Raw genomic sequence first — 15,245 nt, 5'->3', positions numbered from 1 at the left:
TGCCCTTCCAGGGCAGGGACAGGCTGTCTAGCCTGCGCAGTGTGTGCTTACACTTTGCTGTTATTTTCTTACCGATAAATGTGATAGGACACTGAGTCTCCTGAGACCATCAAAGGCGGGGCACAAGGTGCCATCTTACAGGGAGAGAATTTCAGATGTGGTGGTGAAGACGAGACTGTCACACCTGGAGGGTGGCGCTCAGCTGGTCCCCATCCAGCTCTTAGGTGGCGCCACTGCTGCCACCGTGCGTGACGTGAGAGTTTTCACCCTGAGCTTCCCAGCTTGAGGGGAGACTGGGTTCCCAGTGGGAGCCTGCAGAAATGAGGAGCCAAGCCGGCGAGCTCCCGTCTACCACTGTTACATCACAGTGGGGTGGGTGAACATGTTCACAGTGGGGATGCCTGCAGATGGGTGTGGGCTGTTCTTTCCCTTTCGAGTTTTGTGTATTGGTTCCGTACAAACACAGAATAGGAAGATGTAAAGTTCAACAAGTATTTGAAAACCATAAGTGGCCAGACTGTAGTTTTGATTTTTGTGGAAACTCTGAAAGAAAAAAAAAGACTCAGAAGTAAACTTTTGAGGGGCACTTTTTTATTATAAATTTAATATGGTTGATTAATGAAAAAATTACAATGAAGTACCGTGAAAATGTATGTCAATATAAAAATATTAGCAGCATTTCCATGGTTTCAGGCTCTTAACATTTTAGTCATACTGTCTCTCACTGTCAGAAGACAACAGTGGCTCTACAGGACGACCTCAGATGCTCTACATAAAAAGGCCTCATGGATCCCCAAGCCCAGTGTCCCTCCTAATATTCCCCGCTCAGCCCTGAGATTTACAGCATCCAGGCACATCAAAAGCCTCGCTGGCCTTACAGTTTGCGACAAGAACTCCGCATTTCAGGCTGCAGGGCGGGACAGGGAGGGACACTGGGACTGGACTTGATATGTATGTAGTGTTTAATTGTACACCCCCATTGCTGTGTGTTGTCCACGCTGGTGACAGTGAAAGGCCACTGAACAAGCTCACCAGGGCCTGGTATGGCAGCGGTGTGGCTTCTGCTGGTGGGCAGCTGGTGCTTCCAACCACACACACTACCCTGGCTAAGAGCTTGCCTGCTGATGGACCAGGATCCCTTCAGTGGCCAGTGGGAAGGAAACAAACAACATGAAGATATAATACTGGCAATTTATCCCTTGTTTCTTTGGTACTTTCCAAAATTCTCCAATCAGTAAAGTGTAAGGGAAGCAGACCATTAAAATCACAGTTGAAGTATTTACAAAAGCGCTAGTGATACATTACACAGTAACTCATACACAGCTTCTGAACGCATTCTTCAGAGGAAGCACTTGTGAACACCTGTCCCAGCATGATGCAATCACACAAGGGCCTGAGAACTTGCCCAAGTTTGTATTAAGTATACTGCATCTCACTTATATTACAGTATTTTTAAAAAAGGATTTTTATAGCCTACACTTTTAAACGTTTTTAACACTTGCCACCGCTGAAAATCATTATATACATTTAACAGAATATTGTACTTGAGGCAATACTCTTCCACTTTCATTCTGAGTTTGTTTAAAATCAATGCTAGATATCCTAGGTACACGATGTATATTTAATATAAGTAACTGCACCACAGTGTGTCGTCACAATACCAGTCTGATACATACTACTATGTACAGGAGTTAGGCTAACTCTGGAGGATGAACGTCTGTGGCCTGGGTAAGCAGTGTGTGGCATGATGACGCCATCTGCAAGGTGTGTGGGAGGGGAGAGGGAGAGATGCGGCTACGGAGGCCCGTGTTAGACTATCCCTAGAGCCGTTTACAGACCACGCCTATGACAGGAGGATCCCGTACATGAAGATAGCCATGATAGCAGCACTGAATAATCCGGCCACGGGGACAGTCACGAACCAGGCCACAAAGATGTTCCGGAAGAGGTGCCAGTCCACAGCCTTCCGCGAGCGTATCCAGCCCACGGCCACCACGGAGCCCACCTGTCGAGGCAGAAGCATCACAGTCAAAGGCGAAACACCAGGAGAGGCTTCACAAACACTGACCCCTCAGGTGTCTGTCGTGATGAGCGTCATGTCCCCCGAGCTCTTCACACTAGTTCTCTAGGGAGATCATTTTATATTTTCATAATTTATGCTCTGTAAAGTCCCAATGGGCAGCAGTGGAGGAATATAACCGTACTCTTCTCCATCACAGTTCACCCGATCTTCCTGAACCTGCAGCGAATGCTTGGGTCCTTCTCCATAGACATTGCTTAAAATTCTTAAAATTCCATTTCTTTATTTACTTATATTACATGTGTGTGGGTGTGCACACACCATGGCACATGGGGACTCATCACCAGGACACTCCTAGACAAATGTTAGCCAATCTGGGGTCCTGAAGCTTAGAAATCCCTCGCCCCCACCTTTGTTACTATAAAACCCAACTCTAACTGAGCTTGGGCTCTCCGATTATTCCAATACAGTGGACACAAAGAGACCGAATTTGCAAACTTGTGTGGAATGAAGGCTCTTTGCTTTTACATACGGGACTCGGTCTCCTTGTTGGTTTTTGGAGGACTCTGCAGATCTGGGCATAACACTACAACATCTAGAAAAGTCAGGCAGCTGTGACTATTTATGCCTACGAAATGGTAAAAAGTGGGCAGCTGAGATGGCTCAGTGGGTAAAGGTGCTTGCCACTAAGACTGACAAAGTGAGCTCGATCCCTGAGGCCCACATGATGGAAGGCGAGAACAGAATCCTGGCAGTTGTCCTGTGATTGCCACTGAATGTTGTGCGTGTACGTACACACACGTGCACACTCATGTGCACACACGCACGCATGCACTAAATGAATGAATGAATAAATGCAATAGAAAAGTGAAGAGCTAGGGGCTGGAGAGATGGCTCAGTGGTTAAGAGCATTGCCTGCTCTTCCAAAGGTCCTGAGTTCAATTCCCAGCAACCACATGGTGGCTCACAACCATTTGTAATGAGGTCTGGCGCCCTCTTCTGGCCTTCAGGTATACAGACAGAATATTGTATACATAATAAATAAATAAATATTTTAAAAAAAAAAGTGAAGAGCTAAGTGCTTTGCCTCCTCAGGAGAGCATATAATTTAGGGTGCTTTCTCAATCCCGAACAGCACAGAGAGCTACATGGGGTGATGAATGGGGAGATGGTCACTTTTCATAGTCTACACATCTTTGTGTTGTCTGAAGTATTTCATTGAACCCATACTTCTTTGATAACTTCTATTTTCTTTTTTTGCCAAACACAAGGCCTCTGTTGAGCTAGGTATGTACTCTGTCATTAAGCTGCTTCCCACGACCCTTTTATCAACTTATCTATTCATGTGTGTATGTTTGTTTATTTATTTATTATCAATTTATCTATGCATGTGTGTATGTTTATTTATTTATTTATTTTGTTTGTTTTTTCGAGATAGGGTTTCTCTGTATAGCTTGGGAGCCTGTCCTGAAACTCACTCTGTAGACCAGGCTGGCCTCGAACTCACACTTACAGAGATTCACCTGTCTCTGCCTCCTGAGTGCTAGGATTAAAGGGGCACATCACCATCTCCTGGCTCTTTTCATCATTTCAAAAACAACCAAAATGGAGCAACCCAGATGCCAAGTGGTGGGTGTGCCAAGCTTTCTTTGCCTTCCTCCCTTGTACTAGGGATGCAGGGTGCCATGCCAGCCCCTGGGTGGGAAAGGTTTCTCAACCCTATCTGTAAGACTGGGGAGTTGCTAGCGTTCTCCTCCTGAGCAAATGAGTCAGCATTCACACTGCACTTCCAACAGTGCCCAGTGGGCATCTGTCTGATACACTGGAGTCAAATTGGTTGTCATGGTGATGTTTACTAATTGACCACAATTAGGAGGAACAGAGCACTAGGTGAAGATCTGATCCCTGGTCCTACTGTGTATCCAAGCTGTAGGGCCTTCGCAAAGTGGGTCAATCCTGAGAGCCCGAATTTTCTCAGCTGTCAGCTGTGAGTAACAGGACAAACACCACAGAGGCCCAGGCACTACCTCCTGCCCCTCGCTTGGAATCAACTCTGAGGCAACAGAGTCACTCTAAGGGGGAACAGAGAAGTAGCCACATCTTAGAACTGCTCTGAAATAATTTCCGTTTACTTCTGTTTCTGTCCCACTGCTAAAATCAATTCTGTGCAGTGGCAGGAACTGCATGGTACATCCCAGGTGAACCTGCAGACATGCGTGGTGCACACGTGACCGCAGAAGGCAATCTAGGGGGGAACGGTAAGGGGCCCAGGGCAAACGGAAGCTCTCCCACTGGTGCTGAGAAAGCAAAGCCTCAACAGGTGCCCTACTGGGGATCAGGAAGGGTTAGGAGGGGCGCAGGCATTCTAGGGAAACAACCACCCCTGCTTCCTCCTCCTCGCTGGTCAACAATGTCCTGGCAGTCCCACAGCAACTGTGCAGAGTCTAGGGACCTTTTTCAGATCCGCTTGGAGCCGCTGGACTGACATGCCACCCCTCCGAATGGCAGTCTCTGGCTGGCATGGACCTACCTTGCAGTGTGTGGTGCTGACGGGAAGCCCGATGTTGGAGGCAATCACCACGGTGAAGGCAGAGGCCAGCTCAATAGTGAAGCCACTGTGGGGGCAACAGGAAGACAACGTCACAGGAGCTCTTTGTGTGGCCTTGCCGACACCCCATGGCTGCAGAAGGCTTGCCAGAACATTCTGTAAGCTGGTTATGGACTGCTGCCTGAGCCAGATGACCATTAGGAGAACAAGACACTGTTGCTCTCAGCGGGGCACTGGGCTATGCAGCTGACATCCAATGACCTTGTTTTCCTAACATGTTTTCCAACCTGAAGTGTGGAACTGGGTCAGAAATTCCTGCTGTGCAGGAGGACGATAAATTGCTTGTTCCTAAAGGGGCACGGAAAAAAAAAAAACTAGGTTCTCATCTTGAAAGTGTGAACTTATTACAAAAAAGCAATCTTCAGATGACCGATTTTTTTTCAATTTGGTCTTCTAAAACAATCTTTCATTAAAATGAATCTTAAGGATGGGGAACTGAAAATTAGAAACAAAAGCAAACAGAAACCCCTAATATGTTTTAAAAAGAAACACAGAGAAAAAAGTTTCCCGACAGCAGATAGTTCTGAACTTTAGCTGTACTCCGTAAGCCGAGACCTGTTATTTAACCACAGGCTGCACAGCAGAGTGACTAAGTGTGACAGCAGAGGTACACACCCCCAAATCCTGGGGGATGTCAGGAGAGATCTCTGGGCTTGAAAATTTGGGGGAGAGGCAGGTGCCACGTTTTGGAGTTTATGTGCCCCAAAGGCCCATTATGTCAAAGGCTTGGTCCCTAGGGTGATGCTATTGGGAGGTGATATAAGGGGGTGTCTGGGTCACTGGGGCATATCCCTGAGGGGTGTAGGACTCTGGCCTTTCTGATGTTTGTGTTTGCTTCCTGGTTTTTTCCTGTGGCACAGGCCCCCACCACGGTGTGCACTGCTCTATGCTCCTGAAGAACAAGGACAAACGGAAACGGGCCAAGAGCTGTGCAAGTGTGAGCCACAGTGAACCCTTCCTCCTTAGACACTGCTTATCTCGGGGGTTTTATACTGGCAACAGAAAGGGTACCAGATGGGCCCTAGAGTGGGAGACTGGGCGTGGCTGGGGAGTTCTGGAGGAAGGCCTTGGGCTCCAGTCTGCACCGGGGTTTTGCCCGTGTCCTCCGGCCCTCACACTGCGTTAGAACAACAGGCTAGATAAGGAACTGTAGCAGTCTCTGAGTTTCCCTGCTTCTGTCTCAGTGTCTTCCCACCTCCATCCTGGTGCCCGTGTAGACGGCAGCGGGGGCAATGGTGACGAAGGGGCTGACTGGTGGAGGCTGAGGTAGTGAGGATCCCTCTGCTCTTTCTCCCCGTGACAATCGCTACAGAACAATAGCACGAGAAATTTGGTAGTTTGAATGTAATTGGCCCCCATAAGCTCGTAGGGAATGGCACAAAGCTGTGGCTTTGTTAGAGTAGGTGCTCCTTGTGGAGGTGGGCTTTGAGGTCTCCTATGCTCAAGCTTCTCCTAGTGTCATAGTCCACTTCCTGTTGCCTTCTGATCAAGATGTAGTCAGTACCATGTCTGCCTGCATGCCGCCATGCTCCCCACCTTGATGATAATGGATTAAACTCCTGAAACTGTCAGCCGCCACCCCAATTAAATGTTTTCCTTTATAAGAGTTGCTGTGGCCATGGTGTCTCTTCACAGCAATAGAAACCCTAACTAAGGCAAGAAAGCCCTGACATGTTGACTCAGCTTCTGCAGCGAGCCCCACCTGGAAGCCCTGTCTCTGCAGACCTCTGTGCCTCACCTGGAAGGTGTGATGGGAGTGAGGTCCTTTCCCATGGTCTGGATCACTCTTCTCCCCCAAACCCAGAGACCTGTGCAAATCCCGACTCCTCCATAAAACAGCAGCCAGACTGGGGTAGCAGCTTCTTGCATAACTCCACCTTGTTCATAGATCAGCCACAAAGCCACGAGGGGACCAATTGCATTGCTGGTTAAAAAAAAAGGCGGGGGGTTAATTGTACATAGGCATGACACTATACATATACTATATAATGACTTCTTGGTTTTGAAAATTAGCTAAGTCTTATTGTATTTGTAGCTTACTCATAGAATTTAAGGTGATAAAATGACTTATTGATATAAAAAGCATAATAGAAAATTTGCCATCTTAACCATTTTAGGTAGAGTTAAGCAGTGTAAGTATAATTATGTGAATTATATGAAAAGGCACTTAAAAGGCACTTAAAGGCAACAGCCAGTTATTATTATTATTATTTTATTATTATTGAGATAGGGTTTCTTTGTGTAACCTTAGCTGTCCTGAACCAGGCTGGTCTCGAACTCACAGAGATCCACCTGCCTCTGCCTCCCCAGTGCTGGGATTAGAGGCGTGCGCCACCATGGCCTGGCCTGAAGTCAAACTTTTAAATAATGAACAGAGACAAGACTTGAGAGGCACGGATGCCCAGCTCCCGCTAAACAGCCATGCAGAGCTGGCCCGTGCAAAGCTCTCACGGCCTGGCTCGACACGACTTCCTGCTGTCTCCATTTCTCTCCGCGAAGCTCCAGGGCTCAGGTGTCCACGCTGCTTCTTTCCTCTCCTTCCCTCCCTCCCAGGATTTCTAGCCAGCACCTCTGCCTTCCGGGCATGGGTGCTCATCCATACCCAGCCTGATCATTCCTGAACGCAGCCACACCCAGCTGGCTGCTAACTTGATCTTCACGTGGCTGTCATTTGGGTGTTACAGGTATTTTCAGGTTTACGTCTAATCTGAACGCTAACTAGCCCCAAACCAGCCCTTTCTGGGTTGGACTTCACTCTCAGGTTTGTGAGAGTTGAAATTGCTGGGCGAGGCCGCCTTCTTTCACACCTGTGTCTAATTTAGCCGTTCTCAACTGGTCGGTCTTTCCAGGGATCGCCTAAGACCATCCACATATCAGGTACTTGTTTTACGATTCATAACAGTAGCAAAATTAGAGTAACACGTAGCAACAAAAATAACTTTATGGTTGGGGGTCACCACAACACAAGGAACTAGATTAAAGGGTCGCAGCATTAGGAAGGAACCACTGGTCGTAATTGCCTATCAATTCCATTGGTCCCACATTCAGAATACTATATCCTGACCCTGGCTACTGTACCATCTCTCTGCTCCAAGCCTTGCTCTTTCTTCTTGGATCATTGAGCGACATCCCAACTGATCTCCTATCCCCTCAGCACAGCCATGGAATAAGCCAGAAGGGTCCAGTTAAATGCCTGTCAGCCCTTCCGGTGGCTCCCTTGTCTCTTACAGTGAAAACTTCCTTCTTCCAAAGCTTGTTTTCTTAAAAATGTCAAGAATTTATTTACTTTGTTTACTCTTCTTGATATGTATGTCGGTGCACCCTGTGCATGCTTGGTACCCATGGAGGCCAGAAGAGGGCGCTGGATCCTCTGCAGCTGGAATTACTGATGGTTGTGAGCCATCACGTGGGTGGTGGAAATTAAACACTGGTCCTCTACAAGAGCGACAATTGCTCTTAACTGCTGAGCCATCTTCCCAGCCCCTGAACAGTTTATTTTTAAGACAGGGTCTGGTTGCATTGTCTAGTCTAGTTCCTGAATTCCTGGGATCAAATAAACACTGCCTCACCCTGCACAGCAGTCAGGACCCCAGCTGCCGTTCCGTTGCCTAGCAGAACACAATTCCTTTACATTTCTCCGTGCCTCTACCGTGACTTGATTCACAGCCTCCACTTACCCTGTCCAAGGTCTCCTGCTCTTTGCAGAGCAGTCCCGGCACGCTCCACTTCACCCTCTGCATCTGCTGTTAGCGCTTTCTGCAATGGTCACGTGACTGGTTCTTGCACCTCCTTTAGCCCCTGCTCTGAGAGCCTCCCCACGCAGCTAGCTGACTGGCCACTGCGACACCCTTTCAACTTTCTAGGTGGGTACTTATATGCTTGCTTACTGTCTGTGCTCCCCTTTGCCGGTGGCAGGGACTTCCATCTCCCAGCAGGTAGCTGACCCTTACTGCGTATTTGCTGAATGAATAAAGATACTCTACCTCACATCATTGCCACCATGAGCAAAGGACCCAAAGCAGGCAGTGAGGACTTGCAGGAAGTGGAAGAGCAGGTGGACCTCTGCCGTGTCCTTCTCCTCCTTTTCTTCCTCCGTGGGGTCCTCGTGAGGCTGGTCGGGATCTGCTAGCTCCGAGGCCAGCCTCATTTCTACGCCCCCCTCCTCAGCCTCGATCTCGGCCTCGGCGACCGCATTGCAGTAGCTGGAGTAGCTGTCGTAGCGAAGCCGCTTCTTGGAATAGGACACCGTGTCGCCCACCAGCTTCTCGCTGTCCTCGGGGGCGGAGGAGGCATCTGGGGCTCTGAAGGTGGTATGCACCGGCATGCCACAGATGGCTGCGGTGTAGCAGGTGTAGCTGTTGTTCCGCCGAAGCAGCCTGTAGTTGTTTTCCTGAGCGGGCTTCTCTTCGGGGCCTCTGTCTACGTGGATTTTGTGCAGCAAGTCTTTGTAGAGCCCCGAGTCTTTGTGTACAGTGTGATAAACATGACCGTCATTCCTCATGTGGCCTTCAAAGCCAAACGTGCCGTTGGAGATGGGTGACTTTGCAGAGCCGTGAGTCATGGAAAGTGCCCGTCCTGGAAATAATGTAGGAGATGCTTATTTAAGGTGGAGAGTAGGGCACTCAGTGGAAAATCACATGCTTAGCATGCACAAGGCTCTGGGTTGGATTCCTGTCCATCAAAACATAAATTCTGGGTACACTTTTGTACCCAAGCTCGGCCTGGCAGATTACCTCCTTCCCGTGTTGTACCCAAGAGCTCCAAGTTAGCCTTACCATAGGCTGTCCGGGGGTGGTTCCCTGTTGATGTGCACTCGGAGGGTCCCACAGCCTCCCCAGCCGGGCTGGTGAGGGGGACAGCACTGTCATCGCTGGCTTTGGCACCAGGGAGCTCCTTAAAAGGGGACTCCACCTCCTGGGCTTTACTGAGACTTTCATCGGAAGTTCGCGATAAAGCGCTGGTCTTTTCTAATTTGCCTAGAAAAGATAAGGAAGGAAGTACAGATTTTGGAAATGTATTCTTTTTCTTTTAAAAAGAAAATGATTAAATACTAAAATGTGAAGATATATTTTTACACTTCAGTATTGACCTTGGAAACAAAACATTAGAGTTAGATGAGGAAATAAAAACATCAATCAATGATTTTTTTAATTTTAAATTAATTAATTAATTAATTTATCGAGACAGGGTTCTCTGTGTAGCCCTGGCTGTACTGAAACTCACTCTGTAGATTAGTCTGGCCTCAAACCCAGAGATCTGCCTGTCTCTGCCTCCTGAGGGCTGGGATTAAAGGTGTGCACCACCACTGCCAATTCAATCCATGCTCTTGAAGACAGCTATTAAATGATACATACTTATGCTGAGTTACTAATATATCCAAAACCTTAAATTTGATCGCCCAGGCCTCTTCCAGGGCTGACAATTCTATAATTCTATAACCCTTCTAGACAGACTAATCTTAGAGTTATAGAAATGTTTATCATTCTTGTCTTGAACAAGTGGAATACATTTGGTTTTTTTTTCCTGGTCAATAAATTATTGGTCTCAGATTTCTTTGATCATATCAGATTCTATGACGCAAGTAAACCTCTTTTTTTTTTTTTTTTCTCAAAAGGAACAGGGAGATTCCATTTACTCAATAAGAAACAGGTCAGACCCTCTAGAGCTGTTTACAGTTGTGAGCTGCCATGTGCGTCCTGGGCACCAAACCTATCTTCTGCAACCACAGCAAGTCCTCTAAACCTCTGAGCTATCTCTCTGGCCCCTTGATTATTTTTAGAGTGTGTGCGTACACATGCATGTATCTGCAGAGGTCAGAGGCATTGGATTCCCCTGGAACTGGAGTTATAGACACTTGTGAGCTCCTCGGTGTGGACGCTGGGACTCAGATTACAATTGAACTGGGGTCCTCTGGACGAGCAGTGCATACACTTAACTGCTGAGCCATCATCTCTCCAGCCCCATGAAAATTCTTAGTCTTAAAACTCACACGCAGTAAGCTGCCTTTGCAGGTATGTGTGATTCTGAGTTTCCCAGGGGGCACCACTACAACGGGGATGTAAGAAGTCCCCAGGTCCTTATTTACTCCCCTGCCCAGCCCTACCTGAGACGACCACCTGTCTCATCTGCCACCCTCCAGTTCTGCATTTTTCAGAAAGCCTCCAAGACGAAATCACAGGATGAGTAAGCATGTGAGAAGGCTGCTTCTACTCAGCACGCTGGCTCTGCCACTCATTCACGCTGCCACGGGAGTGGCATCCAGTTCCTCGTTACTGCTGAGCACTGGAGTGTGGAGCCGCACTTTCTTTATCCCGTGATAACCTGTCGGGGGAGGGCTTCCATTCCGGGTGACAGCGACAGAGCTGCTGTAAACACCCATGGGCAGAGTTTTTTTTTTTTTTTCCTAAAATGTGTAGCCCAGGCTGGCCTCGAACTCATGATCCTCCTGCCTCTGCCTCCTTCAGCAAATTCTACCGGCGTCCGCCACCACAACCGGCCCATGGGCAGAGTTTTATGTGAATTTCGGTTTTGATTTCTCTGGGGAAATACCCAGGACTGGTTCAAAAAATGCCGAAGGCCTGTGCACATGTAACCTAAGAACTGTCCAGCTGTCTCTTGTGCCACTTTTAATTACCAATGTCAGTGCCTGAAGGTTATAGCTGTTTTGTTGTTGTTGTTGCTGGTGTTGTTGTTGTTGTTTGTTTTTAATCCTTCCCAGTTAGCATGGTCATGTGTTACAAAGGCATTTGAATGGTGTGAAGCGGTATCTCATGCTCGTTTGATGTTGTATTCCCTGACCGTTAGTGAGAGTGAACGTGGAATGGGTTCATTTGCCACTTACATCTCTATAAGGTGTTCCAACAGTTTGCTCCACCTGGAGAGAGAGCTCAGAGGTTAAGAGTCAGCACTGTTCTTCCAGAGGACCCAAGTCTGGTTCCCAACACCTCCTTTGGGGGGCTCACAAACAGCCTCTAACTTGAGCTTCAGGGGTATCCGACACCTTGGCCTATGTGGGCACCTGCACCGATATGCGCAGACTCCCACACCAGGACGGACATGATTAAAAAGAATCAAAATAAATTAAAAATATATTGCTCATGTTTTAGCTGATTTTAAAAAATTTCTTAATATATTTATTTCCATGACACAAAGTTTCCCTAAATGGTGTTTTCAGTGAGCCAGAGTTTTCAATCTGCATCTTGTAAAATTTGTAAATTTCTTCTGTGGATCGTGCTTGGTGTCACGGACAAAGTTCTTTGCTTAACCAAGACCACAAAGTTCTTACTCCCCAAAAAGTCTTTATTACTTTTACATTTAGATTTGTGGTACATCTCGAGTTAACTTAAAAGTAAGGCATAACATTTATCGCAAGGCTTGGCTTCTGCTTTGGTGTGTGGACATTCAATTATTTCAGTGAATTCTGTTTAAAGGGACAGTATTTTTGCCAGGTGATAGTGCTCACACCTTTAATCCCAGCACTCGGGAGGCAGAGGCAGGTGGATCTCTGTGAGTTCCAGACCAGCCTGGTCTACTGAGAGAGTTCTAGGACAGCCAGGGCTACACAGAGAAACCCTGTCTTGAAAGAAAAACAAACAAAAAGGACTATGTTTTCTCCACTGAACCACCAGTCTTGAAGTATATTCGCCACATCTGTATGGTCTCCTGGAATCTGTCTGCTCTGTTAACCAACACATCTGTTCTTCACGGCACACGCTGCCTTGAAGTATTACAATAAGCCTTAAAGGCAGGAAGTCTCGCTCTTCTGATTTCCAAAACCGTTGTGGCTATTTCAGTTTCTTTAGCTTTCTGTATAGATTTATGAAGAGCTTAAGTCTAGATCGATAAAATATTATGCTGGGATTTTAATTAAATTCATGCTATATATACAAATCAACTTGCAAAGAACCAATATTTTGGCCACATTGCTTCTTCCAGTTCAAAAGTCTTTGTTTTTACCTTAGTGCTCTATTAAACACAGATTTTCAAATTGGGATGCACCCACACTGAAATACAATTACAAGACCCGTTCTGTGTCAGTCCGCCACGAATCTCTAAGAGTCCAAGTCGTTTCACTTGGACTTGTCGCTCTTTCAGCCACTTGTCACATGCGCCATCCTTTATGGTAACTGTCCGCATTTCCCCAGAGAGAAATGTTTCCTCCAGAGCTGGCAGAACCTGTGTGTTCACTTACAGTTGTGCTTGGAAACAAATAATGATGCAAATGTGGCCCACAAATTATCACGGAACTATATGAGGCAGAAACAGAAGTGGATGGCCAGAGGCCTGAGTCTGCATCCCTGGGCAATTCTAAGAACTACTCTCATCTCTAATTCCTTTATTCCATTTTTGTTGTTGTTGTTTTTTTTTAAAATATTTATTTATTTATTATGCATACAATATTCTGTCTGTATGCCTGCAGACCAGAAGAGGGCACCAGATCTCATTACAGATGGTTGTGAGCCACCATGTGGTTGCTGGGAATTGAACTCAGGACCTTTGGAAGAGTAGACAATGCTCTTAACCACTGAGACATCTCTCCAGCTCTGTTGTTGTTGTTTTGATTTTGTTTTCATTTTTGTTTTTTCTAGACAGGGTTTCTCTGTAGCTCTGGACGTCCGGGAACTAGCTTTTGAAGACCAGGCTGTCCTTGAACTCACAGAGATCCGCCTAGCTCTGCTCCCAAGTGCTGGGATTAAAGGCATGCGCCACTACTGCCTGGCTAAAAAGCAATTTTTCTTTTTTGTTTTTCTGTAACAGTTTGGCTGTCCTGGAATTTGCTTTGTAGACCAGGCTGGCCTTGAATTCACTGAGATCCGCCTGCCTCTGCTCCCAAGTGCTGGGATTAAAGGCGTGCGCCACCACCAACCAGCTATAATTCCTTTATTTTTAAGGACACTGTTTATTTACAGAGATAGCCTCAGGAATGAGCAGCAGTTTTGTAATCTGGAAGAATAAAAGCTGCTTACCTGCTATCTTCCTCTTCATCCACGGACACACGAAGAGCCACACGAAGAAGGCGAACAGCAGAGCAACGCCAAAGGAAATGAGAGCGATGGCCCAGATGGGAAGCGTCAGCCCCAGCACTGGGAAACAAAGGAACAGCAGTGTTGGTACTGGGAAAGCCTCCACCAGCAACTCATCCTCTGCTCCTCCAGGCTCAAACAAGTCACCCGGATTCTGTACTGAACAAGTATCTCAGGGAAATGAAACCAAACCAAGCACACTGCACACCCGGGGGCAGACAGCAGGACTGTGTTTAAGACATATAACAGTCTTGAGAATCTGTGCTTGTTAGGAATTAATTATTAAAATGCTACCACTTGGGCACGGTCAGGGTAGGAAGTTTTTTGTATAGCACTATTTTCTGTATATGTTGTATCATTATCTTAGCTGATCAGGCAAATATGGCCACTTGCTGTTTTATGTCCTAACAGATGGCCTTGCTCAGTAGTGGCAAATGGTGGCTCTGTGGATGATGTGGGCTTGTGCTGCCTCTCTGGGTCTTTGCTCAAGGGCCAGCAGCTCTGCTTTAAACGGGTGCTGTTATACCCTGGTCACAGGCATGCACCTCTTAGAGACAAAGAGAATTCTGGGTGTGGTAGTACATGCCTGTAATCCCAGAACCAGGGCAGTGAAGGCTGCAGGATCGTTGTGTTAAAGTCTCATAAAACAAAACACCCCAAATGAAACAAAACAAAACTTTAAACTGAAAAAGGAAAGACCTTACAGAAGTAAGAGTTTCTTTAGAGGCCACCGCCCTTCAAATATAACTCTTCCTCAAAATGTCAATTTAAGAAATTACAACACAGCAAACCCAACGAAAGTCAGCATTGCAGTGAGCAGCAGTTAGGGCCAGAGTGTCTGTGCTTTAGTGATATCATTTGTGCTCAGCACGCTTGGCTCCCTAGCTCAGCCTGGAACTGCATCTGTTTTCTGCCCTAGGGATAATAACAGGTGCCTTTCAGAAATATCTACAGGTCCAGAACTTAACATCCATTCTCACACATGAACACCTATGGTACAGAACTTAACATCCATGCTCACACATGAACACCTATGGTCCGGAACTTAACATCCATGCTCACACATGAACACCTATACATGACTCTCTTACCTCAGCTCTGATTTTTCTTCAATCATAAGAGCAAGCACGTGTGCACGTGTGTGTACCCACATGTGGGAATGTGTGTGTATGGCAGTGTGGGCATGCACTGTGAGCGCCTGCACACATATGTGAGTCTGGGTGCCTGTAGAGGCCAGTGATGTTGGATCCTTCTAGAGCTGGAGTCACAGGGTTGTCCTGGCTAATTCTATGTCAACTTGACACAAGCTAGAATCACCTGAAAGGGTGCCCCCATAGGATCCAGCTGTAGGAATTTTCTTAATTAATAACTGATGGGGGAGAACTCCGTGTGGGTGGTACCATCCGTGGGATGGTGGTTCTGGATTCTATAAGAAAGCAGGTTGAAACCAGGCAGTGGTGGCCCACGCCTTTAATCCCAGCACTTGGGAGGCAGAGGCAGGCAGAGCTCTGTGAGCTTGAGGCCAGCCTGGTCTACAAGAGCTAGTTCCAGGACAGCTACAGCTATTACAGAGAGAAAACCTGTCAAACGAGAG

The 15,245-nt window shown here is 46.9% G+C and overlaps 1 protein-coding gene across 5 annotated transcripts in view; it reads right to left on the bottom strand.

Moving 5' to 3' along the window:
- Positions 1-569: 569 nt before the first annotated feature.
- The window catches only part of Slc20a2 (solute carrier family 20 member 2), a 92,031-nt gene continuing 77,355 nt past the window's right edge, over positions 570-15,245 (bottom strand). For all 5 annotated transcript variants that reach the window (XM_013352037.2, XM_026786881.1, XM_026786879.1 and 2 more), the window contains exons 6-11: positions 13,595-13,711; positions 9,404-9,604; positions 8,612-9,203; positions 6,367-6,552; positions 4,551-4,635; positions 570-2,005 (exon numbers count right to left, since the gene is read on the bottom strand). In XM_013352037.2, coding sequence (XP_013207491.1) covers positions 1,844-2,005; positions 4,551-4,635; positions 6,367-6,552; positions 8,612-9,203; positions 9,404-9,604; positions 13,595-13,711 — 1,343 coding nt within the window. In that variant the 3' untranslated portion in view covers positions 570-1,843. The remainder of the gene's footprint in view (positions 2,006-4,550; positions 4,636-6,366; positions 6,553-8,611; positions 9,204-9,403; positions 9,605-13,594; positions 13,712-15,245) is intronic.

Source organism: Microtus ochrogaster, linkage group LG7_11, assembly GCF_000317375.1.
Source record: "Microtus ochrogaster isolate Prairie Vole_2 linkage group LG7_11, MicOch1.0, whole genome shotgun sequence".
Classification (NCBI taxonomy): Eukaryota; Metazoa; Chordata; class Mammalia; order Rodentia; family Cricetidae; genus Microtus; species Microtus ochrogaster.
The sequence above is the reverse complement of the archived record's forward strand: the minus strand, read 5'-3'. Positions and strand labels throughout refer to the sequence as shown.